Raw genomic sequence first — 26,766 nt, forward strand, 5'->3', positions numbered from 1 at the left:
TGCTTGTGCAAGAAAACTCCACAGGTGAAATTTTATTTATGCTCTTCCCTATAAAGAAAGATTATGAATTTAACTGAAAATAGGCAATAACAAAAGGCCCAAAAAATAAAAAGCAGCAGTTTACATGTTATGCCCTCCTCGTATATTATTTCACTTGAAATGTCTTGATTTAATAGATGAAAGTGATTTTTAACGGCGATTAATCAAGCGTGTAAATGAAAATAAAGAGTTTATGTTTGACCTCACTGGAGATTTTTTTTTGCTGCACTTTCACAGGAAGTTCCACTTAACTATCTCAATGTCCTTTTGTCGTTGAAGGGAAACACAAACTGCTTCACAGTTTTTCTGGTAAAAATCAATTCAGGACAGGAGCAATTAAAACAAGGAAAAAAAAACAAAAAACGGAGAGCGATGAAACACTTGAGAGCTAAATTGTGTCTCTCTACATTCTTGGAGTTGATTCCGACGCATCTACATGTCACACTGTTATTGGAACAATGATTCTTTCTTTAAAAAAAACAAAACACATCTGAATCTCACTGACCATCAGAAACAAACAAATCGCCATCGTCGTAAAGCTCAGGCCCGACAAAATGGAATCTAAAAGGTAATTTGATCTGGTATCCCGCACCAGAAATATGCATCTCTTCCTCTCTGTTAATGAAATGAAATGAAAATAATCCATGGAAATGACTTTACTCTTTTCTCCTCCTGGTGTACACTGTAGTCCGAGAGCTGAGCTCATCTTATGTTTCGTCCTCCTCCTGCTCCTCGTCTCTCTTAAAGGGCAAGTCGGCGCTTCCCGTCCCGAGGTCCAGCACTTGCAGGTTTGACAGATGCGCAAACGAGCTTTCATCTACCGAGGCCACAGATAGACGGTTATACCTGGGAAGAAGGGGGGGAAAAAAAAAAAGTTATTTTTTTTAATAGGATTCCAGACGGCAACAGATAATCCTACCATTCCGCGAGACAGCTGAAAGGCAGCAGGTGACCTTTATGAAACTATCAGCAGTATACAGCTATACGGCACTTATGCTACACTTAAAGGTCCAATATTATACAGTTTATCTACAATTTGTATTTAAATGTGTGTATTTTCCCCCAAACCGCCCTTTAAATGCTGACGAGGTTTGCGAGGAGACAAAATAGTGCATCATTTTAGAGTCTTAATGTTGTTAATGTCCATTAACAGAGGGAGTGGGATTTTTTTTCTTCCCCCCATGATGTCATGAAGGGAAAAAAAAAACAATCTCAGCTTCGTTCATATAAGCACACATTCGCTAAAACACTTTCTTCACATCTGGGGCTTCATGTGCAGGCTATATAGGGACACATATTACTGTTAGAAAACCATTATAAAGTGAATTTTGTATATTTTGGGACCTTTAATTGCACCGCTCAAATATTTCCCCTGGTATTTGCCAAAACATGCATGTCCACATTGTGCATTAGCTATTAAACTATACACTCCCGGATGAACACTGGGTGGATTTTGGTTGGGGGAAAAACACAAAACCCCAAAACAAAACAAAAAGAACTGCTGCAACAACTCAAGCCATCATAAAAGCCCGGAGGGTTTCAAGGCTTGTAAACATCAGCCACCAGACAGCCGGGCTGAGGTCAGGCCAGGAAGCGAACGGAACTAAAACAAGGTTTGAATTTGCACGTCTGCAACTTTTTTTTTTTCTCTCGAGCCGCGGAGCTCGTGGACATAAGCCTGCACTATGTGGAATAAAGCAGAGGGGGGACATTTGCTGAATGTGCAAAAGTTAAAGGCAAAAGAGAGATTAGCGTCCTGTGGTACTCTGCAAAATGAAGACCATGCATTGTCTTTTTTTTTTTTGCAGATTACTGGAGCATCTGGGATAATTTTGCAAAAGGTTACTTTTATGACACACGATTCAAGTCGCATACCTCAGAAACGGTGTTCTGAATGTCGTCTAACAGATGTCTAAATAAACATTAAAATCATACACAGAGGAAAGTGAAGTCAAAAATCCCACCTGATGGAGGTGATGCACCGATTTAATCGTCATGTGAAAACCTGGAGGAATTTCACCATCATCGTCATAGTTCCCCAGGGGGATTAATAAAGTATTTGTTTTTTTTTGTTTTTTTTAAGTTTTTGTTTCAGGAAAGTTTCCCGTTTAAACAGCGACGTTTTGTGAGCAACGTCTCTTTTCTCGAAAAGTTGCATTCTCAGTGGCTCTTCGCTCTGTTGTCACGTGAACGGCCATTTTTATTCCGTTGCGTTTTCGGATGTTTGTTTAACAGGAAGAAAAGTCTTACATTTTCACTTGAAAACGCTGTTGTGTAAATGATGAAAGAGTCTGAAAATGTTTATATCTGTAACACTGAGTTAAAAAAATTGTTTTAAAGATAAGCTAAAAATTAAATATCTTCTATTATTCAGCTTTTCAACACTTTTACATGGGTCAAAAATGTTGTATTCAAAGTTTATAGCTCCCAAATCCAGCTTTTCCTTGATTTTCCCTCCATTAGAATATAGGATCCTAGGAGCTGCATTCAGAATCTGCTGTGTCTTGTGTGAGCTGGACTGGCCCCGCTCACACATGCCCATCTATGGGAAGATGGAGGAAGTACTTCCTCTCATGGCGCCATGTGCCAGAGTAGAGCTGCCTGATTGTGGGAGAAGTCAAAGGGGGAGGAGCCTACCTTGATTGTGATTGGCTAAACCCCAATGACACTATGACACTATATAGGGTTTGATTTCTGATTGGCTGGTTGGAGCAACACACTTTTTAAAAACTAAAACAAGCCAGGGAGAGAGAGGACACACTTTCTTCACTTCTGGGACGTCGTTCCAGATATAGGGACGATTATCACTGCTGGAGAACCTTTAGAAAATGAATTTCGCAGACTATGTCCCCTTTAACCAAAAATTACATTCGATCATTTCATTAAACTCCAATTAAAATAAAAGGTGAATTAAAACAATTAAAACAAAAACCGTTGTTCAGCCTTTCCACTATCCGGCTGGAATGTGAAATCCTTGCGGTAGATCAGAGCTGAAGGTGAAAAGGAGCCCGGCACTGAAGCCCCCCCTCCGAGGCCTTCGACTGCATGCGTTATCCACAAACCTTGAAAAACAATAACCTTATGCGAACATGTGCGGATGACGGGTCCTTCACTCAACCTTCAGCCCTCGTACAAAACCACATACGTTAGATAAATTGGACGCATCTGTGATGAAACTGGAACCGGAGCCAAGGCTGCAGGACGAAAACAGACGCACAATTTGTACCACTTACAGCGTATTTATTTATTTTCCTCTTGTTTATTCTTCTTTTTGAAAAAAATATAGAATCTCTGCTCAAGCTGACGTGCACATGGATAATTCAGCTCCCGAGTGCATCTCATCCCCCCCAAAAAACCTAAAAATCATTCATTTGCCTCACGGTCGAGAAGTCCTGAGCACATTTATTCAGACGGAGCTTTGAAAAATAGAAAATCCAGGGCTTGTAACATCCAGCAATAATGTAAAACCTCCTATCGATTTCAAAATTCTTACCATTTCAAGTGTAATAAGGCCAATAGCGTTACGAATTGTTGAGTTGGTCCAACGTTTTTCCAATAATTCAATCAGTAGTTTCATTTTTGTTTTCATGCAGCATGAAGTAAAGAATTCTTGGTTGAGTATAGGAAATCTATAACAACAGCAAATGGAAGAGAAATATAACGATTGCATGACAGAAAAATATGAACGCATTCCTCAGACATGAAATGTTGTTTTTTTTTGCAGTTATCGTGCAGTTTGCTTATCAGAAGCAGGTCTAGTGGAGAATCTGTTCATCCATCCATCCACGGATCAGGACGACTTCATCAATTCTCAATAATGACTTTCATCCAATAAATGGTGAATTTCAGCTTCTTCCCTCTGGATGGAGGTTTTTCGTCTCCAGGTGGAGGACAATGTGTTTTAAAAGCAACTTGTTTGTTTGTTCCTGTCGCCGTCACCGAGCTCAATTAGCAGCCGAGGCATTGCATTCGCTCTTATTTTATCCTTTTTTTTCAGCCCCAGTTATTCGCTCTCTTTCTCATTGCGACTTTAATTGTTTGTTCTTATCCTGATTTTTTTATCACAGAATTAGCTTCTTTTTTTTTTATTTTTTTTATTCTGTTTTGTTTTTATCTATCTTGATCTTATATATTCTATCTTATCTTCATGGTTGGTTGCTTCAGGCTCTATGGCAGGGGTGTCAAACTCATTTTAGTTGAGGGGCCACATCAACCTAATGTGACCGCTGGGGGGCCAAACAAGTCAAACAGAACATATTAAACTGCAGATACTTTCCTTCTTTTGATTCTTTTGTAACTGCAAGAATTTGCCAGTCTATTCTGAAATATATATATTAAAGGAAATCAGATATTATTATATTTGCAAAAAAAAAACACCAAAAAACCCCTCAGTCACCTGTATCTGGATATCGTATTCGGGATTAAAAACAATTATGTTATCATCTGGAAATTATTTTGAGTTTACGTGTCTAAAGTCTCATTTCACATAAGTTGGACTCATTGTTTTATTATGAAAGGTGTTGCGTTATTTGTCCTCCACAGATGCATTAATGTCAGGAGTCAAATTCTGACCAACGGCGGTTTTGAATGTCATTTTTGCCAGTCTAGTGTTTTTAGATCCGCCTCTGTCAGTTTTCATTTTTATACTTCAAAAGTCCCCTGGCGGACCGGATTAGATCGTCTGGTGGGCCGGTTCTGGCCCCCGGGCCGCATCAAAAACCTCAGAATATGACAGTCATCAGCATTAAAGGAGGAAACGTGGTCTCTTACCGGAGGTAGATGCCTTTGATGTTCGGAGTGCCTTCGAAAGCCGAAGCAGGGACACTGGAAATGCGGTTGCTTTGCAGATAGAGGTACTCCAGGGACTCGGGCAGGTCAGAGGGAACGTGTGACAGGGCGTTTCCAGACAAATCCAGCGTCTGAAATCACAAGACACAAAATTAATAACAAGCGTACTTGGAAGGGAAAACCCCTTTTTTTGTGAGTGTTATATTTGATAATAAATAAACATTTAGCGTGTTGGACAGACTCGAACAAAATCACGAGCGTCCTGGTTCCTCAGATTTGTGTTCACATTTACTTCACTTCGATTAAAACAGTCTTTGCTGACGCCACGCAAGTTTGAGTTCATTTACATACAAAATATTGTGCGTTTTTAATAAAAAATGAACACAACACTGACTATAATCATGACTGTAGAGCTAGCATAGGATGCGGAAGGTGTCAGATTTGCTGTTAGTGATGATTCTTGCAGCTCTTTCAACAAGCCTGTATATCTTCAATTACCTTTGATGATGTGCCTTTCAGCCTTGAAATGTTTATATAAACCAAAACTAAGAGTATCTCTTTCACACTTTAATTCAGATCAGTGCGACCAAAACCTTGAATTACAGAACTTTGAGCCCACGCAGGTTGGCACGATGTGTAAAACATAAATTAAATCAGGATGCAATTCAGTGTGAAACTCATAAACAAAAATGGCTTTAGTTAAAACTAAACTTTACAAAACGGCTTGGAGAAGTGGCCAAAGTTGTATGCATAGTTAACATGATTTCTATAAAGTTACCCTATATATAACCTATATAAACATATATGTTTTAATATAGGTTTTGATATAGGTTTTGAATATATGTGAGATATATAAAATTGGCCGTTTTCCTATATTATATGTGCATATATGTACATATATGTGTACACATATACATGCATACAGGTACCTATATAGATACATATATGCACGTATATATGTGTGCATATATGCAACTATATGTTCTTCTTGCATAATTGTTTTTTAGTTAGTTCTCAGTTATTGCCTTGATAATGTATGACAGTTGCCAAAGTGAGATATATAGGCTATATATATATATGTGAAAATATATATATATATATATGTGGAAATAAAGAAGCAGTACAGGAGACCTATATGGCCTGTATATTCACATATATGCACCTAAATGTTGCCTATATGTGGCATATATACGCATGTATACAGCATATATATTGTCATATATGTGCATATAAACTGCTTATATGTTTCATATATGTGCATATTTCCTCATATAGGTTCTTTCCATGTGGGACAAATTGAAACGGGTTGTGATTTTACGTTACGTCTCCGTACGCCTTGTTTACATTGAATGAATAGAAAATTGTACAAACGTTTCCAGAATTGTGGTTAATAAACAGGCTGTGAGTGGCGAGCGGAGACGCGTGGCGGGAAGTGCGCGACGTCACTCACCGTGAGCGCGGCGAGCTCCATCCAGGCTCCCTGGTACACCGAGTTGAGCCTCAGCTGGTTGTCGCTCAGGATCAGCTTCTGCAGCTTCGCCATGCCCGCCAGCGCCCCGTCGGGGACGGAGCTCAGCTGGTTGTTCTTGATCTTCAGCACGTGGAGGCTGCGCGGCAGACTCACCGGCACGGACGCCAGGCCGTTGCCCGACAGGTCCAGGGTCTCCAGGCCGCGCAGCTTCCTGAAGGCGTCGCGGTGCAGCTTGCCGCTCGTCAGCTTGTTGTAGCTGAGGTTGAGCTCCGTCAGCGTGTACAGCAGCGCCAGGTCGTTGCGGCCGATCTCGGCGATGGCGTTGTGCGGCAGCATCAGGGTCTTGGCCCGCCGCGGCAGGCCGCGGGGGACCCGCTCCAGCAGGTTGTTGTACATGTGGAGGGTGTGCAGCTTCTTCAGACCCTGGCCGGAGAGCGAAAATGAACAAATCAAGACGAGAGTCGCGGAGAAATCTGCTCGGAGTTCATCCAGACGCCGTACCATGAAGGCGGCGGGGTGGATGGAGCGGGAGCGCAGCTTGTTGTTGTGGAGCAGAAGGTACTCCAGGTTGCGGGCGGCCGTCAGAGCGTCCACCGGGATGCTGCGGATGGAGTTCTTCTCCAGGTGCAGCAGCACCAGGTTGCGGGGCAGCCCCTTGGGAACCACGCTCAGGTTGTTGTTGGACAGGTCCAGACACTCCAGGCTGCTCAGCTGACTGGAGGAGAGAGCAGCAGACGTTACACTGCGTTCGCCTCTACGTGCTCTCGCCTTTACTTCCACCGGTTTGCACGCGTGACGGTTTCTACCTGAAAGTCTCGTTGTCCATGCCCTCGTTCGTCAGGAGGTTGTTCTGGAGGTACAGCTCTCGCAGGTTGGATAAGTTGTCAAAGGCCCCGGCTGGGATCTTCTCCAGCTTGTTACTCTGAAACGGCAGAAACGGTGGCTTCATTGTCGTTATCATACCGAGGAATCTGATTATCTAATGTTATCTTATCTTCATGGTTGGTTGCTTCAGGCTCTATGGCAGGGGTGTCAAACTCATTTTAGTTGAGGGGCCACATCAACCTAATCTGACCTCTGGGGGGCCGAACAAGTCAAACAGAACATATTAAACTGCAGATATGGACAAATGCAAAGTCTTTCCTTCTTTTGATTCTTTAGTAACTGCAAGAATTTGCCAGTCTATTCTGAAATATACATATTAAAGGAAATCAGATACTATTATATTTGCAAAAAAAAAAAAACCTCAGTCACCTGTGTCTGGATATCGTATTCGGGATTAAAAACAATTTATCATCTGGAAATTGCTTTGAGTTTACGTGTCTAAAGTCTCATTTCACATAAATTGGACTCGTTGTTTTATTGTGAAAGGCGTTGCGTCATGTGACCTCCACAGATGCATTAATCTTGGGGGTCAAATTCTGACCAAGGGCGGTTTTGAATGTCATTTTTGCCAATCTAGTGTTTTGAGATCCGCCTCTGTCAGTTTTCATATTTATACTTTTAAAAATCCCATGGCGGCCGGATTAGATCCTCTGGCGGGCCGCTTCTGGCCCCCGGGCCGCATGTTTGACACCCTTGGTTTAGTATGTGATTAGAGTGATAGTTGAGATATCTCCTAGAAGGCAGAGTGAGGGGGGGGGGGGTCCAGGAGGGCAGTGAGGGAGTCTGTCACCTGCCTCCAAAAACAGCAGTGTTTTAGTAAAAAATAAAAAGAAGCTGTTCCGGGTTGTCGGGTACCTTCAGATGGAGGCGATAGAGACTCGCGGGCAGGTTCCGGGGGACCACCTGCAGGACGTTGCTGGACATGGTGAGGATCTCCAGGCTGTCCGAACCGTTGAACATGTGTTCAGGAAGCCCCGCGTCCGTCAGCTTGTTGTTGTGGAGATACACGGACCTGGCGAACGACACGGCAGCACACGGGTCGGCAAACAAAACTCTGGCCGCCGGATGTACCTTGAATTTTTGATGCAACGTTAGTCACACCTCAGCTTTGGCTTGTATCCGAACGTGTACGGGAAGATCTTTGTGAGCTGATTAGCTGCGAAATCAGCGCTCATCAAAGAGGGCGGCAGCGCCTTTGGCGCTGAAGTCAACTGCAGGGAACAAGAACACAAGCGATACAAGAATGGTCAAATATTGCTCTCCTTTCAAAAGACACCGCAGCATTGAAAGATAATACACGCCTTGTTTGTGAAAGTGTGAAAAAAACATACAAAGACAGGATTACACAGAGCCTATGAGCAACGCTGACCTTCTTATTTGTATTTTTTTTTTTTTTAAACCCTATAAAAGTCCAGGTGCAAATCTGCACTTAGGACACAATATGAATATTACTAATAATAGTCTAACAACTTTCTATCAATCAGACTGATTGAATTACTGATAGAGGTTTTTTCATCGTTTACAGTATTTGTTTTAACGTGGGAGTAAATTTTCAGCAATTTCAGCTTAATGGAGCGCAACACACTTTTTCTCAAATACTGACTTCAGACTAACGGCCTTCGCTTCACTCAGCAGCTGTGGAGCAAGACACCAAATAGAAAAGCTGTGAATACGTGAATTATTCATCTTGTCGCTTTCCAACCCCCACCCCCCCCCCCCAAAAAAAAAGAAAATGGTATTATGACCTCCTGATATCGATTCACATGTGAAGCACTGTGGTATTTCGCTTTAGTCATGGCGCCACCCAGGTTTTCAGTGAATCGAATCCCTGTTTATAGCAAATAATTCATTTTAAAAGGCAATGTAGCACAGCTTGAAGGTCTCTTTAGGTAAGAAAAATACTTATTTTTCACGGGGGCATTCAGAGAATGTGGCGAACGCTGGACCGGTAAAATGGAGTATCCAACGCTAAAAGCATAAATAACACAAAACGGCCGTGAACGTAGGAATTTGACAATGATTGCTGAGATTTAAAGCTCTCCGCTTCATCACATGAGTCGTGGATTAAAGCGGCATGGGTGTCTTTTGAGGCTTAGCGAGCACTTAAAATTCCTCTGTTGTTCCTGGATCCCGTTTGGCGATACGTCCGTCCGTTCTGTCTCTGGCTCCCGGCGTCCGTGACGCTCAGGGACATTTCAGCCGCGAGCAGCTGGCAGGGCCACGCCGGGAGTGATTAGAGGAGCGTCGTCAAACCCCCGGCTCTTCAACAGCTCGCGACAAGGTCCCGTTTACATGGCAAGTTAAAGTCCTAGTGAAATGAAAATTCGACCTGCAAAACAGCTGTCGCTTCTAGGGGCATTTTTATGCTAACTAGCCCGAGGGTAAAATGTTAAAACACAGCAATCTGCGAGAAAATAGCCGATAAACAGTGCAATTTTCGCTGCTCGGCGGAGCTTCTGACAATAATAGAGTGATGTCACGAGTTGTGCACACGCCCAAGTTGTGTTTACATTATGGAGGATCAGAGTTTTGACCACGAAGAGGCTGAATTTAACCATATTTCATCATCATCGTCATTTCAAACCCAGTGATTGATGAAGAAGACACAGAATGTCGCTCTGCCATCGGTGACCCCGTCTGGAACATGTTTGAGGAAGCAGAAGACGCTTCGTCCTCCATTCGTCCTCGTCTCCTCGCCTCAGCAGCCGCCAGTTTTCACCTTTGAGGTTCCTGACTTTTGGCAGAACAACCCGGCTTCCTGGATCATGTCGAAACGCTTTTCCGACTGCGCGGAATCACCGAAGACGAGTCCAGGTATTACTTGATCGTCTACTCGCTGCCCGAGCTAGCAGCTCCCGCTAGCCACGCGAGCTAGCCCGTGCTCCTTTTCTCCTCTCTCGGTCTCTTCCAGGCTCAATCTTTCATCAAGGCTCATAAAACGCCGACTATAACTTCAAAACACTGTACAAACTTGAATCGGCTCAAAAGGTCAAAACACATTGAGTTTAATTAAAGTTAGTCTACCAGAAAAGCATCACTTCTATATCGAGAATAAAAACTAATACGGGAAAACAAGATCCTCACCACTCATTTCCACAATTTTCCAACGAACACTTGCCTAAATCAATCCCACCAAGGTCAGTATGTTTACAAACAAACTGGAATTTGAAGCCAAAACAATCTTTTTTTAAACTCGATCAACTAATTACACAAACTCAGCAACAAAAACACAACACACCATCATTACCAACACTAACAAGCCTAATATAACCCCACATAAAGAAATTGGAAACGCCGCCAACCCAATCCCCATAATGCACTGCAGCGATCGGCTCCGCGACGCTACGATATGTTTCGGCTGGTGTCAATCTAACAAAATCAAGACGGTAAAACACCATTGAAGAACTTTAAAGACTCGTTCAGTATCAGTCTCCAGACTCCCCAACAAGATGTACCTGATGACACGGCAGCGCGTCCGTCGTTTATGTTGGAAACGCGGAAACACGGACAAAATGACAACTCTGACGGCAGAACTGTCCGTGGTGCTGAAACTACTCCTGCGGCACAAATTGACATGAGGGTACAGACAATTTTCTGAGCTTTCCTCTGCTGAAGGTCTGGCGCCTCAGGTGTTGGTCTCTCATTTTTTCTGTTTTTCTTCTTTTTTAAAAAGCTGCAGTTTTTCCTCAAAAGAAAGTTGTGAAAAATGTCTTAATCGTCTCTTTATCGCCCTGTCGTCTTGCCTGTTCGCCCGCCAACTGTCCAGAGAGCGGAGCAGCGCTTTATCGATTCACTGACGCACTGTGAATGCATATATAGCATTTAGCACAACACGGCTACGTCCAGAGGCAGCGGAGCGACCTGCGTGTTTACGTAAATGATTTTCATATTGTGGAAACTGGCTGCACATGAGCAAATACACCCAGATACTGGATATGACAGCAGAGTGCCTTCGGGAGGGGGTGTGGCCTTCAGGAGGAGGTGTGGCCTTTGGGAGGAGGCGTGACTTGTGCAGAATCTCTGCCATACCAGGAAGTATCAGTGTTGAGTCAGTTGGACACTTTCAGACCTATTGGTACTGAAAGCTTCCAGAAATTGAAAGATAAATCATAATTAAGTTTAATTAATTAAGTTTTCTGACGTTTTCTCTCCTGATGCTTCTCTTTGCTTGTGTTTCTTTCCGACTCCACCATTTTGCTGAAAGCACTGACGGCGGCTCATTACTGCCACACTGTGGTAGCTGCGAGAACAGATTGAAAATTGAAAAATGGGCCACTTATGTTAAAAAAAAGAAATGCATTAACCAACTAATGAACCTTGGAATGGATTTTGATCACATGAATCAATTAGTTGTTTCAGCCCTCCTTTTTGGAAAACGCTCCGCCTCCATCTCCTTGTTGATGGTGGGAATGCTGCTGTTAATTTTTCTCTGCTGGCATGTTTGTTTGGTTTCATTAGAAAAACAAGCAACAGCAGCCACTAGTGGCCCAACATGAGAACATCAGGGTTTTTTTTAGGGTTTCTACCATTTTCGTGTAAACGCGAAATGTAAAAAACGATGCGTTTCCATTCGAAACGTTGTGTAACTGGGGCCTTAGACAGTCAAAAGAGAAAAGAAAGGAATTTTTAAATGAACAACAAAAAAAACCCCAAGAAAACCATCCAGCACATTTCACTTTAAGACAAACAACAAAACTATGCCGTGTGACTAACCTTGTTATTTGCCAAATATAAATAGGCCAGCTGTTCCAGCATCTCGAACCCTTCATCTTCAAGGCCTGTTTAAAAAAAAAAAAAAAAGATCACACACAAACAAATAAAACGACCAAAAAAACCCCCAACTTATTGGTTATAAATCAATACATCTTCCATCCAACAAGCCAAAAGGCTGGAGTTGATTTACTCGTGAAGCCCCGGGTAACTAAATCTGCTCCGCTGTCACGGGACGTACGACAACCCAAAACAATGGTTTTTGATTCATTTTCATTTCAATTAATTGGGTTCAATGAAAAGCGTTTTGTTGAAGTTGGCAGCGCCGTGAGGGTCGGGGAATGTTTTAATGGACCACAGGGGCCGACGTCGTCGGTGTAAGAAAGAGAAAAACGAGTCAGGAGACAGCAGATGTTACTCACAGGTGTAGCTACATGTGTTTCCCTTTTGAGTTATTTCTCCCCCCCAGTTTGTTTTGCTGCACGCTGCTGCTGCGCTTTGGGTTTATGGTCGAGCAGTTACGCTTGTATGAGGACAATAATAAAGAAAAATGTCTTATTTAATTTTTTGTTCTACACCGAGTAAAGCCATACTGAGTGAGAGAGTCGACAATTCATCATCCAGACTTCACCGTGAAACTGTTCCTCTGAAATTTGAAAGTCCTTCTCAGCCGTGATGGAGCCTTGGTGGATTCTACAAGCTGCCACAGAGACGAATACATCACAGGCTATTTTCACTGACAACAGGCTGGACGCTCTCCCTTTTTTTTTTTTCCTCTTTACTGTTGCAGGAAACATTGCAGATGTTTTTTGGGTTTTTTTCAAAATGGATTTCAGATTTATTCGTCTGACCACGAAACAGTGTCCAATTTCGCCTCAAAGCATTTTTTTTGTTTGTTGATTGGGCGTCAGACTGTTGTTGTTGTTGTTGGTCTTCGTGAACCGATGCAGAGATTCTCAATAGAGGATTCAATTTATTTCTCACGCTGGTTCCGACTAACACACAGTTTTGTTCTCCGGCTTTGACCTTCGCTCAACACACATTTCAACTTAATGAAAATGTTCTCTGGATGTTTTTTTTCTTTTCTTTGCAATCTATTCACTGGAAGCTGTGAGACCTTAAAAGTCTTTGCAATTGAACTTTTCTTTGTAGAGTTTTTTTTTTATTATTAATTGTTTTTTTTTTTTAGAGGCAAATTGTTGCAGGTCAGGTCAAATCCGTCCATCATCTGATAAGATTGTGACTCTCTAAATCAGGGGTGTCAAACTCAGTCTGTTAAAATTTAAAGTTAAAATTTAAGTCGTGGGCCGACGTTGAAATTTATTGGAAGAGAAACGTTTAATACTATACATTATATAACGTAATAGTGCACACATGCAAGATTTAATTTCATATTTTTAAAAAAAACACATCAATGGCATCCATTTCTTGACTAAATTATACATTGCAGCCGTCTTATTTAAATTTCAACAGTAATCTTTTTTCATAGGCTCATAATTCATTTATAAAAAAACAAAAAAAACAATTAACTGCAAATAATATTCTTCAATAGATGTGCAGTATAACACCAGTGGGCCAGCTCCAGTATTGCTTCATAATAAAACTGCGGGCCAAAGAGTTTGACACCTACTCTAAAACCTCGTTTCACACTATTCTCCCAACCAATCGTCTTCACACTTCTTAAGAAATATAATTTGCTGTGATCGACCACCGGACACCAGATGTGACAATATAAAACTTGTCCTTTACACGCCAACGTCAACTGGACGTTAGCTGAAAGTCAGCGCAGCCGAGCAGCAGCGGCTTGAATATATTTGGAAAGAGAAGTCGTGGGGGGGGGGGGGGGGCAAACAGTTCAGCAGCCTGTCCGTTATTTGTCTGTCTGGATTGTGTGACAGTGTTTACCGTCAGTGGTGAGCCAGTTATTCTGCAGATTAAGCGTTTCGAGCTGATGCAGATGGGAAACGTGCTCCACCGTGATCTCTTCGATCATGTTGTTCTGCGAGTGGGCGGCAAAGCAAAGTAAATACAACGACCCCGACACGCCCCAACACCCGATTCCCCAAGTCTTTGTATGTGTGTGTATACGTGAGTGTGTGTGTGTGTGTGTGTGTGTGTGTGTGTGTATGTGTGTGTGTGTGTGTGTGTGTGTGTGTCCATGTGTGGACGACCTGAAGCGAGAGCTGGCGCGTGTCGTCCGACAGCTTGCCGGGGAACTCGGTGAGGTCCACTCCGGCGCAGTCCACCGCCCCCTCGGCCGTGCAGCTGCAGTCCGCCGGACATTCCGTCCTCTGGGGCCCGGGCGGCGCCGCTGCGACGTCCACCTCGTTCGTGGGTTCCTCCTCCGCCGCCGCCGCCGCCGCCGCCGGTCGGACGGGGGGCTGGCAGCGCACCAGCACCCAGGCCAGGAGCAGCACGCTCAGGGCCCGCAGGAGGGAGTGCCTGGGAAAGGCCATGTCCGCCGCGGAGCGCTCCTGTCGCACACGGACGGCGACGTTACCAAAAAAAAGGCTTTTTTTTGTTTCTGAGTGAAAGCTGCAGGCTGTCTTTAATTAATTGGCTTTTAATAAAAGCTGGGAGACTTTCGGAATGACTCGTCGTTGAACTCGAGCTCATTCTTGTCAACGTGCCAGCGGCTCCCTCTGTTCTCGCTCTCATGTTGTTTTTCTCTCTGTGTTGCGAGTCTAAGCAGGCGAAAGCACAGCGACAACGCAAACAAATGTCAAAAATGGCATCACATAACGGTCACAACCCCCCCCCCCCCCCCATTTGGATTTGTCGCCGGCGCACGTCGTTCAAAGACGCCGAGACCGGGCCGAGTCAGCCGTGGAGGAAATGGAGTGACGATCAAATAAATCTGCTGGAAAATCTCCGTACTCATTAGATTCCCGACACGGCAGGTTGTTAAACAAGTCTGTGCAAAAAGGAAAAAAGAGATGGACGTCTTACAATTCACGACACACACTGACGCTTTAAAAACGCCACAGATGGTCGGGATGTTCAGACTTTTAAAAACGACATTTCCTGAATTCGGATATTAGGATTTTCTTTGGGGAGGGGAAAAAAACAAGGAGGGGGACTATATGCAATCTCCCCCAAATAATTAAAGAGCTGCAACTAAAAAAAAAACCAAAGCAAATGATGCATTTGCTTGCTGGAAAGTGTCTGAAGTTCACCGTACATCTCTGCAACGGCGTGATTCATATATGAGACAACTGAGAATTCGACATAAGTAACGTATTTCTGCCCAATCCTGCAATAATGATGTCATGAGACGTCAAGACGAGATGGAGTTTATGAAAGAAGTGCGAAATGGGGAGTCTGACGACCAGATTCATACAATGAGGGCTCATTTTTCAGGACTTTAAAAAAAAAAAAAAAAATTACATTTGTTGAAAACGATGTAGTGAGCATGCCGGGCCACTGGTGGGAGCTGTTTGTTTTCGTAATGAAACCACACACACACAATCTGCTCCACACATGAACGCTGGGAGAACACGGACATTCTTGCGGACAGACGAAGAAGTTGTTATTACGGTGACTGTCAAAATAAAACTACCAAGTCCCGGGAGAATGTGGACTGGGAGTCACGACACGACCGAGGAAACATTGCAGATTCAGATTCATTTAGTCGTTTAGAGCTTTTTCAAAAAGGTCCACGTTGGGAGCCGTGGAATCCAGGCCTGGAAAAATTTTAAGCCGTGCAAAAAAAATGACATGAGACACTTTGTAAACTCCTCTGCAATTCACAGCTCATTGATATAGGAGATTTAAACTTAATTAAACTTAATTAAAACGCAGAGCGGCGCAGACGTACATCAATGAGCATGTCATGGAATTGTTAGAGAAAACAATTTTATTTTATTTTGTATTGTACCAACTTCGCAAAAACTACTCACCCGAAATTGAATTGAGATTTTCAGAAATTATTTGTCATCATCCAAAAGACCAATCTATTAGATTTTGGGATGTTAAAGCCAAACCATTTCCAAGTAAATCCTCAAAAAACTGTGAAAAAATATCTCATGCATAGATAATATTGCACAAAAAAAACAAAACGATTTGGGAAGAATAAAAGTCTACGAAGGCTGGAAGATAAATAAACTGACAAATAGCAGAGAGGATTCACTGAAACTCGACCTCGGGGTCAGCGAGTCGACCAGTCGCCATCAAAAACATCCTCCCCGACTCTTTCACAACACTCCTCAATCTCCAAACCCCCCCCCCCCCCCCCCCCCCCCGAGCTCTGGATTTGTTTTCACTCTCAACATTTGCAGCCGGCAGTGAAAAACTCGGGAACAACGAGCAGTTTGTAAGCAGAAGGAGGAAAAAAAAAAAAAAAAGCGCTTTTCTTTTTTCTTACTTTTTTTTTTTATTGCTAATTTCCTGCTCTCGGCACCTGCTGGCTCTAAACCCTAAATTGGATGTGATTTCACAGCAGATGGCGCGTCGCCGCCAAGGTTTTGTGGGACGCTGACGGATCCGATATTTAAAGACGTACAGAACTAAGTTCTTCGGCGAGACGCAAACGGGAGCTATAAAAACCAACTGTGAGGCAGGAGGGGGAAGCGTTGGCTCTTGAGGCCCGAGGGGAAGAAGAACCAGTCGGGGATGAAGTGGTAGAAAAGAAAGGCAGTTCATGTGTCCAACGGCATGAAACGGGAAGGAAAGCTTCTGAAATATATATCTGGTCGTCCGAAATCCAGCACCTCTGACCTTTTGGTTCAAAGCGAAGCTCCAGGGATGGAAGAGTTGATGAGTTCAGACTGAAACACCTCAGACACGATGCTAACATGCACCGGTATCGGTTCCTGTTCAGCTAGTTGTATCCTACAAGGGACGAACTCTTCTTTTTCAATAACTTAAAAGACTTGCTGGGAAAAAAATCCATTATTTCTTCATGAAGAACCCCGACAAGAAAAGAGGTAACCATTCTGATGGGTAGATCTTGTTTATCCTCTTTTCTTATTTCTTTATTTAAAAGGGCACGGCGCAATTTCATAAAACACATGGTTAAAAAAAAAAAGCCGGCTAGTTTTCATCTGTAGTCCCCTGGCCATGATGTAAAAAAGGCAATAAAATACATTACAATTAAAATAAGTAAAATAAATTTAAAAATCTTAACCGTAGCTTATAGGGACAGCGACTATAGACTATACAGGGATGAAGATTCACATTTACGCCCCGTATATATATATATATAAGTGCTATCGGTTCCTCTTCAGGTACTTTTATCATACAAGGGACAAACTCTTTTTTTCAATAACTTAAAAGACTTGCTGGGAAAAATTCATTATTTCTTCATGAAGAACCCCAACAAGACACTGGGGTATTTGGAAAATAGTATATATATATATATATATATGTGCTCTTTAACACACATTTCGACAGATTTGCCAACAATACTTAAAAAAACGTCTTTTGCATACGTAGAAAAAGTCTTGGGTTTTTGAGTTCAGCTCACGAAAAAATTCACGAAAACACTTGTGGCGTTTATATTTTCCGTTTAGTGTGAAAACGCATCGGTCCTCACTGTTTCTTATTGATTTCTGTATTTTGTGAAAAGCTTTGTAAAAAAAAAAAAAAAAAAAGTTCTATTAGGACCATTGGGTCTGCCTTCAAGCTGTCAGAAGCTCTGGTGTCGTCTTTAAACCGGCTTCATCCGTCAGCCTGGCTGAAAGTCCACTGAACACATCATCATTTTATTTTTTTCCACAAACTTCTCCTCCCTTCACTGCTCGGCGTTGCTCTTGGCTCAGACTCACACTGTGGAAACTTACGCCACAAATCCACTCCTTGTGGTTCCCGGGGTTAATGGCGGCGGCGGCTCAGAGTCCGTAAGGTGTTCGCCACAGTCACAAAAAAAAATAAAAAACAAGCTGCACTTCTGAACCGCAGCACCTGGCAGCCCTCCTCGGGAATTTCACAGCTCTCGCGCCAGGTGACTGAAAAACTGCGGTTTATAAATGCTTCAATTTCACAATCATAGCACTCACAGCTGAAGGTGGGATATGTCAGAGAGAAGAAACTCAACCGCAATGGTGTTAGGTTTTTTTCTTTTTTTTTTCTCACTCATGTTCGTAAAGACGGGCTGCTTTACAAAACCTGCTGGATCTTATGTAGATCTTATACGCTGGATCTATACGACCTGAACTGTGACCGTATGGTCCAGCTTCCTGTGTTGACCAATCGGTGTGTTAAAACACACCTGGTTTTTTTTGTTTTTTTTAAATGCATTTTGCCGTCGTAGCTGCAAAGCATCGATTTAGGTTTACCGGTTATCTCCAGGTTAGCTTTGATGCTAATGCTAGTTTGGCAGCAGAGAGCCAGTAGTTTGACCATCCTGCCAGAAGAAGCACTCAAAATACAAACTGGAAGGAAGAGTGGCTCAGTCCCGCCACCCAGTGTCCAGATGTGGCACTACCATGATTTAAGCTACCGTACCGTTCTTTCTCAGTGCTTCAGCTTATTGTCGCCTTTTTTAATTCGTCTTCGGGGTTTCTGTCATTTCCCTTTTCATGTGTCCTTTTTCGCACTATTATCCAGAACAAGTCCCGCTTCTTCACATTATATTTATATTTTACCTTTTACAGAACTTCGCGGCGGATATTTCTAAGAATTGTGTGCTTGACGGTTATTTAAATACAAATGGAATTTAATTCTGTTTTATTACCTCCTGATTTTGAAAAGCCATTAAAGGGGGGGGGGGGTTAAAAAAAAAGGAAAGAAAAAAAAATCTCCCACAATGGCCAGTTAAAAATGTCAATTTCAACTAAGGCCCAATTAAGAGTGAAAGTACTCATCTACATTTGTTTTTTTTTCACATTGCAGACATTTAAGGAAACAATGCCCGGAGTGTTTGGTGCTTCCAGAAAAAACAGGATTTTAGCATTAATCAATTTAAAAGGCTAGTTTCTAAGTCTGAGTGAAAGAAGTGACAGACAAAAACACATTTTTAAAGGTCTCTCATTGTAACAACTTGCCATTTGACCCTGCAGTCTTGTTTTGTTTATTCTTTTTCGCCGCCAGATCAACTGTGACATTTTTCAGGAGTGTGTGTGTGTGTGTGTGTGGGTGGGTGGGCTCGTGAGACCTCCAGGCTTCCTGAAATGGGAATCTGTCCAGGAAATCTTACTTGTGTGTTTTTGGTGACGGTTTATCAATGAAAATATTTTAACGGCCAAGTCATTTTGGGGCATGTGGTTTAAAAAAAAAAAACAGAAATAAAACACGCTTGTTATAGCCAATTTAAGTGGAAACTGTCTACTTGAACTGTATATTTCTCTTGTAATTACCCTCGCCAATGAATGTTGGGGATTGGTTATGGTTTTCTGTGTGGATTTATTTATTAATTTACTGGTTTGTATGCATGTATTTTACGAATTTTTCACAAACAATTATTAACCCAAATTATATGAAATCTTCACGTATGATTTCTCGTCATCTAAGGGACGAATCTGTTAGATTTGGGGACGTTGACGACAATCAGTTACTGACTGAATCCCAAAAAACTGGGAAAAACAAAAAGTCCCATACAAAGCGGATGAGAGAGGCACCTCATGGAGGAGTTCAAAGGAGGTCAGCGTCCGTTGCCATGGGAACGCTCCCCGCTCAGCGTTTCACTCAGTGATGTAGCGACCTGACAGGCTACTTAGTATCGACATGAGCTAATGGCTAGCATGCTCGCGATGTAAACTGGGTTCCGCAAACATGGCGTTGGCGAAGGTCTGCGCAATACCGAGTGTAATTATCGCTGTAATTCATTATCAAATCTATCCAAGAAATAACTGCTCAGCACGTAACTCTGAGCTGTGCTACATGCTAAAGAGTTTTGGGGCTCACACACCGGTGATGCTACTTGCTTAACATGATTAAAATTGACTGATAGAGTCAATAACAGTGAGCTCATTCCCTCGGTCTGCAGTACATAGGACAATAGGACAGTATGGTGTATGATTTACACTTTATGGCATTTAATAAGTACCGGTATCGGTACTCAGTATCGGCAAGTAGCTAAAGGTTAGTCACACGTATTCGCACATGTCCCAAAATCAGCTATACTGCACTATATTAGAAGAGGCTAACAATGTTTCAAGTGCCTCGATATGAATGTGCAACAGAAATACCATCACATTAGCCTCCACCACAAGGTAGCACGCCATAAAGAAATGTTCCTCTTCAAACAAAACAAATCAAAAAGAACATGACAGGCTGCACGAAATATTTGCCAAATGTTTCCGTGCAAAAGTGGTGGAAACTTTTTTTTTCACTCAATTGAATCAATATGGTGCAACGCTGGACATCTTCCCACCAAAAAAAAAAAAACCAATGAACTGTGCGTTTGTTGCCAGCGCGGACCGAAACAACTAACCAGGAATGAGGCTGGGCTTTGTTTTGTCGCAGCTAACTTTACAATGCCTGGCTTAAGAGCGCCAATGATCACAGGGGAATTTGTTTTTTGTTTTTTACAGCCATATTGAAAATGGTTTCGATTCCGACTTAACCAAAGTAAAGAACTTGAATGTATCCTGTGTTGTTGAAATGATGAAGTGTGATAATTCCCACTGAAGGACACATACAAATACAAAGTCAGTGCTGTTGGGCAACAATAGTCACAAACGCAGGCCTTCATTAAAAGCTTTTAGGTCAAACATAACAGCTTTTTGAGAGCATGGTCCGTTTACACAGAAATGGCAGAAATGCTGAAAACACTGTAGTTAGCATGTTGGGCCACTAGTGGGTGCTGTTGTATGTTTTTATCATGAAACCACAGACGTCTGAACAGAGAAACACTAGCGACAGGAGAACACGGACATTCTCGTGGACAGACGACAAAGTTGGATTGTCATTGCGGTGACTGTCAAAATAAAAGTCCCAAGTCCCAGGAGGATATGGAGGAAACCTTGTTGTCACTGTCCATCTTCTGAGCATGTGCAGAAGAACTATTTACTACGGCTGTGGCGTGCATACGTCGTAACAGCATTCCAGGAAAAATGGCTTTTCCCACCGTTTATCTGGAATTTGAGCATTTTTTTGGGGAGCGTCTTTCAAAAAGTCACATTTTCAGTGTCTCAGAACAAAAGTTTTGCATTTTCATCTGAAAATGTTGCGTAACGAGGCTCCAGGACTATTATAAAACTATGGCCTAGCAACACAACACACCGCGCGGTGACCATTCAGATCCTCTAATTGGTTGTTACCCAACGTTGGCGAACAGCAGTCACAGCTGTAATTTCAACCCATAAAAATTCAAAACAATGTTTTTTGTGCTGCATTTCTGGTCCTGTTAAGATTTAATGCGTCAGCGTTTGAACATCCTGGTTACAATGATGAGTGGCTAAAACCCAGAGGGACTCATCCACAGGCGAAAAAAGGAACAAGATGATGAGGAACAGTAAGTACAAATTAGAATGACGGTCATATTATAGTGCAGCAATGGAGCTGTTTGTACTTCTGCACCGGAACAAGAGGGGCTGGACGAAAGTAGCCTGTTTGTGTAGTTTCATATTTTAAAAAAAGTAACATTGTCAAAAAAGAAAAAAAGTGATGTTCTTGCAGTTTTTTGCTTTTAAAATGTGTCACAAAGGCTTCAGTCCCTCCAGAGCCAAAGTTTGTGGCTGTTCAGGAGTTCAGAAACAATTTTCCAAATATGTATCTGCTGCTGGTGTCGAGTTCAAACAACCGCCAAGTCGTCTGGAAGTGATTGACTCTGCAAGTTGAGTTTAAAGAGCAAAGCGCTTGATGCCAGACGAAAGTCTCCCCAGAACCCTAAAACGTTATCCAAGGTGAACCAATCAGAAAGAGGTTACTATCGTTTGAGCTTCATGGGATATTTATATATATCAACGTCCCTGGAAATATATATCTATAGAGGTCCTCAAATATTCCAGAGTTCCAACCAAGTATGACATAAAATTCAGTGAATTAAATGACGACCGTTATATAAGAGAAGCGACAAGAGCAGTTTTTATAATAATAACGAAGAGTGAAAATACATACATATATACATACGTGGGCACAATGTTGCTGCTTGGAAACTAAACTTTTTAGAAAACAGCTCCCAAAGTGTAACAACTTTTTTTGACAATGCTCTGACACCGTCTCCATGGAAACGGCAGAAAAAAGCAATTATTTGAAAGCGCTTGTGCTCAGTCAAACATGTATACGGCGGAAACATTGATACTGTGCATTGCCGCCACCGTTGTGGTAAATAGTTCATCTGCACATGTTCAAGCAAGGAAAGAATCAACATTTGTTTCCAGAGTGTCAACTGTTGACGGTCGCCATGGCAACAGTCCCACTTGGTCCACATGAACGTCCCTGTCCTCCCGTCGTTTATGTTTGTAGCGTATTGTTCTCTGCGTGTGTGTGTGTGTGTGTGTGGCGTCGTTACAAAAACAACCAACAGCACCTACTAGTGGCCAAACAGGAAAACTACATCGTTTTCACCACTTCTGCCATTTTTCCTGTAAATGGACGTCGTTTTCAAAACTTTCATTGTGTCAACGGGGGTCAGAGATAAACAGGAGAGGTGGAGAGGTGATAGAGTTCAGAGTGAGGTCGACCCACAGCCTCCACCCCCCCACCCCTCCACCCCTCCATCCCCCAGGAGAGACCCTGACCCCCACCCACTAACAGGGCAGACCCGACCCCAAGGCCAAGGCCTGCGCCGACCACCAACAATCTGGGTGTCATATGGCGGCATGGCAGGAAGCTCCGAGAGGGTTATCAACTCCCAACACCCCCCCACCCCCCCTCTGCACACCCCACCCAGCCGGTGGTGTCGATTTTAAACAACCGCAGCTTTGTCTCAAATGTCCGGCTCAGCAAATTTGGCACATTTCTGTTACCTGAAAAGAAACTGACACTCAAACAAACCTTTTTGCTTTAGAGCAAACGGGGGGATTTTTTTTTGGGGGGGGGGGGTGAAACACTCTGGATGGACGAATAAAGGACATAAGTCGCTCTTTTATGTGCAGGTGCATTTGTACGATTGTAAGAAATGCTCCTTCAGTCTTACACTGACCTTCATATCGTCAAGAATGATTGACGGTCCAAATTACGTGACGATAAAACACGTCTCCATCTTCACTGCCAATCACTTCGCTTGAACCGACACCGATCTCAGTCGGAAGAGGTTTACGTCGTCCAACCACAGCCTGATGTCTCGAATCTGACTTCGTTTCACGCACACGTTTTTCACGAAGTCATAGAAGAAGTGGCAAAAAGAAAGTGGGAAAACCTTTGGCTGGTCGGGGATAAATTAAAGAATAGAAACCGCAGTGTTTCGCAGTCTCCCGACAGGAGCAAGTGGTGTTTACACACTGCAAAGAGATATAATTTCTTAAGTTAAGTGAAACATTACTTGTTTTTGACTAATAAGTCATTTTTGCTTAAAAGAAAATTGTCCACTAAGATTATTATTCTAGTTTTAACATGATTATTACTTTATTTTCTTATTAGGTAGAATGGTCTAGCTAGTTATAAGTACTGTTTGGCTTAAAACAAGCATTTTTCTCATTTTAAGATGACTGAGCAGCAATCAAAGGACCTGAACTGGCATTTCATAAGCCCAACCTTCTTATTTTAAGATTTGAAAATAATAACACATGAAAGTAAAACTTGTTTTGAGTCCAAAAATGTTATTTTCAAGACGCTGTGTCATATGGGGCTAGAATGATTTTCTTAATTTTGAAAATCTTGTCAAGTAAAATTTTCTTGTTCCGTTGGAAGATAATTTTGCTTATTTTTCAGTATTAATTTTCGAAAAGGAATTTTTGCAGTGCAGGCTCCGATATCGTCGTCCCCGAACGATCAGAGAGATGTTTCCCTCAAGGCAGAAGCTTAAAAAGCCTCATCGTAGCACAACAACGGCGGCGAGAGCGGGGAAACGCCCACGGGAAACACAATTATATTATAGTGGACGGAGTGAAGACATGAAAGCACCCAGAGGTCAAAGGGAAAGATAAAAAGCCCTCGGTGAGTATCAGCAAAAAAACACACGAAAAAGAAATAACTCTCCTTATGTTTTGTTTTTTTTCAAAAGAGCTTCTCAATAGAATCTGTGTTACATCTTAAAAGCACATCCTCGAGTTTCCGTGCAGCGCTGCTCTTAGCGAAGAGACAGTCTTTGATGTTCGTGCACGTGTGAGCGACACTGACAGCTCCGGATAATGCTGACTAGAAGACATGCAGCGGGGAAATAACAAAACAACAACAACAACAACAACAACAAGTACAAGTACTTTACCCCCTCCAAACCACACTAGGCGAAACGAGCTGAAGTCTGACGTCCAGTCCAAACACAAGTTGTCCCATAGCCCGACTTGCACAGCCACATCCAGACCAGCCTCCAGATGTGAGACGGGAGTCGGAGTGGGAGCGGGAGGGGAGGAGAGGGGGGGAAGAGAGGGGGAAGGCAAGAGTGAAAAAGAAAAGGGAGTGAGCAGGAGAGACAGCTCCGAGCTGACGGCCGGCCAAAAATACAAATTCTTTCCTTTTTTTTCTTTTTTTCTCCCTCCATATTTTTTTCCCCCCACAAATATTGGCTTTTACTCTCCTCCGCTGCGTCTCCCGCCGTCACGGCCATCGAAATGCATTGAGATGAGGTCGAGATGTAACCGTTAATCAGTGGAGACGCTCATAAACAGTTTTGTTGTGCACTCAGATCGACACTCTCAATATGTTCTTTTATTTATTTTTTTTAAAGTATGTTTGCAGAAAACGTTGGAGGACGGCCTTCAGAAGAATCGGGCTCCCGGGACAATCGATGATGAATTGAGAAGGTGGAAGACGGCCCAAGCCTGAGAGGACCGACAGGATGTGATCTAATGTCCCATGTGTTTTGTTTTTTTGTTTTTTGGACTGGGTTGTTTTTCACTTCCCATCAGGGACAAGTGTGAACATCTGCTACCATTACGGTGCGAGTATGGTGCAACACAACACACACACACAAAACACACACGATGATTCATAACCCACATTATCTATTTATTTTATTCTCTCTCTTTTTTTTTTTTTTTTACCTCCACACCTTGTTGCTCATGTAATGGCGATGAAACGCTTTCGTTTTCACCGTTTCTGTGTAAACAGACAGTTTTCAATACGTCACGTGAACCTGAAACTTTCCTGAAGTTGAAATGCAAACAATAGGAGGAAAACAAAAACATCCAATGGAAAAAAAACGAAGCGTTTTCACTTGTAACGTGAAGCAAACTGGTGCAACAAGTCTGATGTAGCTTCTTGTTTACGTGTCCGTTCATGTTTTCTGGCCGTTGGGCTGGTGGAAGTCGCGTTACTGTCACCATGCAGTGAAAGATTACTTACGTAGGGACACCGAGAGCAGAGGGAGAAAAACAGTCTGAAAATCATGTTTAATGACTAAAATAACCAGTCTGTCTCTCTCTCTCTCCCTCTCTCTGTTCTTTATTTTGCTCTGGACGTTTTCCCAGCCATTTCCTAGAAAGCAGCCGTAAACTTCTGTGACATTTCAAGGAAAAAATAAAAAAGTGAACTCACTTAATGAGATGAAAATTACGGAAGAGGATTAGGGCCACTGTGGAATAAAAACCCTGAGTTCTGACTTTTTTTTAAATCAGAATTTTTAAGTTTAAAGGTCAGAATTCTGAGTTTAAGTGTCAGAATTCTGAGTTTAAAGTCAGAATTCTGAGTTTAAAGTCAGAATTCTGAGAAAAAAGTGAGAATTCTGAGTTTAAAGTCAGAATTCTGAGTTTAAATGTCAGAATTCTGAGAAAAAAGTGAGAATTCTGAGAAAAAAGTGAGAATTCTGAGGAAAAAAGTGAGAATTCTGAGGATAAAAGTGAGAATTCTGAGTTTAAAGTCAGAAATCTGAGGGAAAAAAAGTCATAACTCAGGGTTTTTTTCTCCACAGTGGCCCCTAATCCTCTTCCGTAGAAAATGGAGGCCGATAGCTGAAGGTTAAATGAAAGTATTTTAAGTGCATAAATAAATATAATCCCCCGGGCTCAGACAGGAATGAGAAAGTTTGCTTCAGTCTGGCTTATAAAAGGCCGCGACTCGGAGAGATTTCATGCATTTCCACACAATCAGCTCATTCCCTCCTTCATTCTTACATTTGTCTGCCCGTCTCAGATAAATCTCATCAAGTGCATCTGGTCCTGATATTGGTTTTTGGTTTTTTTTCTGTCCATCGACGTCTCAAAACGAGGTCTTTCTTCGCTGCACTCTTGTGTTTTCGGGGTTGTGGGTGAGAAAAAAAAAGAAAAGAGAGAGACGGACGAGGCTGGTGGCCTTCGACTGTTGAAACCGGAGAAAACACATTCTGGTCCATGCTCTTATTATTACTCATCAGAAGATTTGGCAGGCGGCTGTTTTTTCCCCCTCCGAGGGACTCTGGTCGCTGCTGCAGCGCTTTAAAAAAAAAAAAAAAGTTTCTGCTGTTTCAGTGGAACGTGTTCAGTCTCTCCAAACAGCCACTCAGAGCTTTTTAACATAAAACTGAGGTCGTCGCTCTTGAGCCCACGGCGAGGAAAGGTCAAAAGGTCGGATCTCATCTGGACTCCATGTCTCTCAATGACAACAAATCACGACAATCTGGGAGTAATTATGGACTCGGACCTGAATTTCAATGGCCACGTTAAGACTTTTATTTTGACGGTCACCGGTAATGACGATCCATTGTTAGTGTTTATAGTGTGTAGTTCTCTGCATGTGTTTGTGGTGTCATTACAAAAACAACCGACAGCGCCCACTAGTGGCCCAAGTTGATTGGTTTGAGGAGTTTTTTTGTTTTTTTTTAGTTTGTCAGTTGATGGTAGCTAAAATGCAAAAAATAAAAATGGACACTAGTCAGGTTAATTCATGGGACACTTTAAAAGAACTGTGATTTACGT

At 42.5% G+C, this 26,766-nt stretch overlaps 1 protein-coding gene across 2 annotated transcripts; it reads right to left on the bottom strand.

Moving 5' to 3' along the window:
* Positions 1-24,282, bottom strand: podn (podocan). 2 transcript variants are annotated; one of them, XM_080506867.1, is made up of 11 exons: positions 24,144-24,282; positions 14,065-14,367; positions 13,799-13,892; positions 11,897-11,961; positions 8,285-8,394; positions 8,039-8,195; positions 7,105-7,220; positions 6,800-7,013; positions 6,278-6,721; positions 4,810-4,958; positions 1-885 (listed from the first exon to the last, which is right to left on the bottom strand). In XM_080506867.1, the coding sequence occupies exons 2-11, from the start codon at positions 14,347-14,349 to the stop codon at positions 747-749; spliced, it is 1,773 nt and encodes a 590-aa protein (XP_080362993.1). In that variant the 5' UTR covers positions 14,350-14,367; positions 24,144-24,282; the 3' UTR covers positions 1-746. The 2 variants fall into 2 exon arrangements, with proteins under 2 accessions (XP_080362993.1, XP_080362994.1); XM_080506868.1 differs by having other exon boundaries at positions 24,139-24,198.
* Positions 24,283-26,766: the final 2,484 nt, after the last annotated feature.

This window comes from Blennius ocellaris (assembly GCF_963422515.1).
Source record: "Blennius ocellaris genome assembly, chromosome: 12".
Lineage (NCBI taxonomy): Eukaryota > Metazoa > Chordata > Actinopteri > Blenniiformes > Blenniidae > Blennius > Blennius ocellaris.

Excerpts from the sequence above, each read along its gene's own strand:
- podn (XM_080506867.1), bottom strand. The coding sequence starts at position 14,349 with ATGGCCTTTCCCAGGCACTCCCTCCTGCGGGCCCTGAGCGTGCTGCTC. Across the intron at positions 13,893-14,064 it reads CGCGCCAGCTCTCGCTTCAG|AACAACATGATCGAAGAGAT; the intron begins GTCGTCCACACA and ends GCCCACTCGCAG. Across the intron at positions 8,196-8,284 it reads GGATACAAGCCAAAGCTGAG|GTCCGTGTATCTCCACAACA; the intron begins GTGTGACTAACG and ends GTCGTTCGCCAG.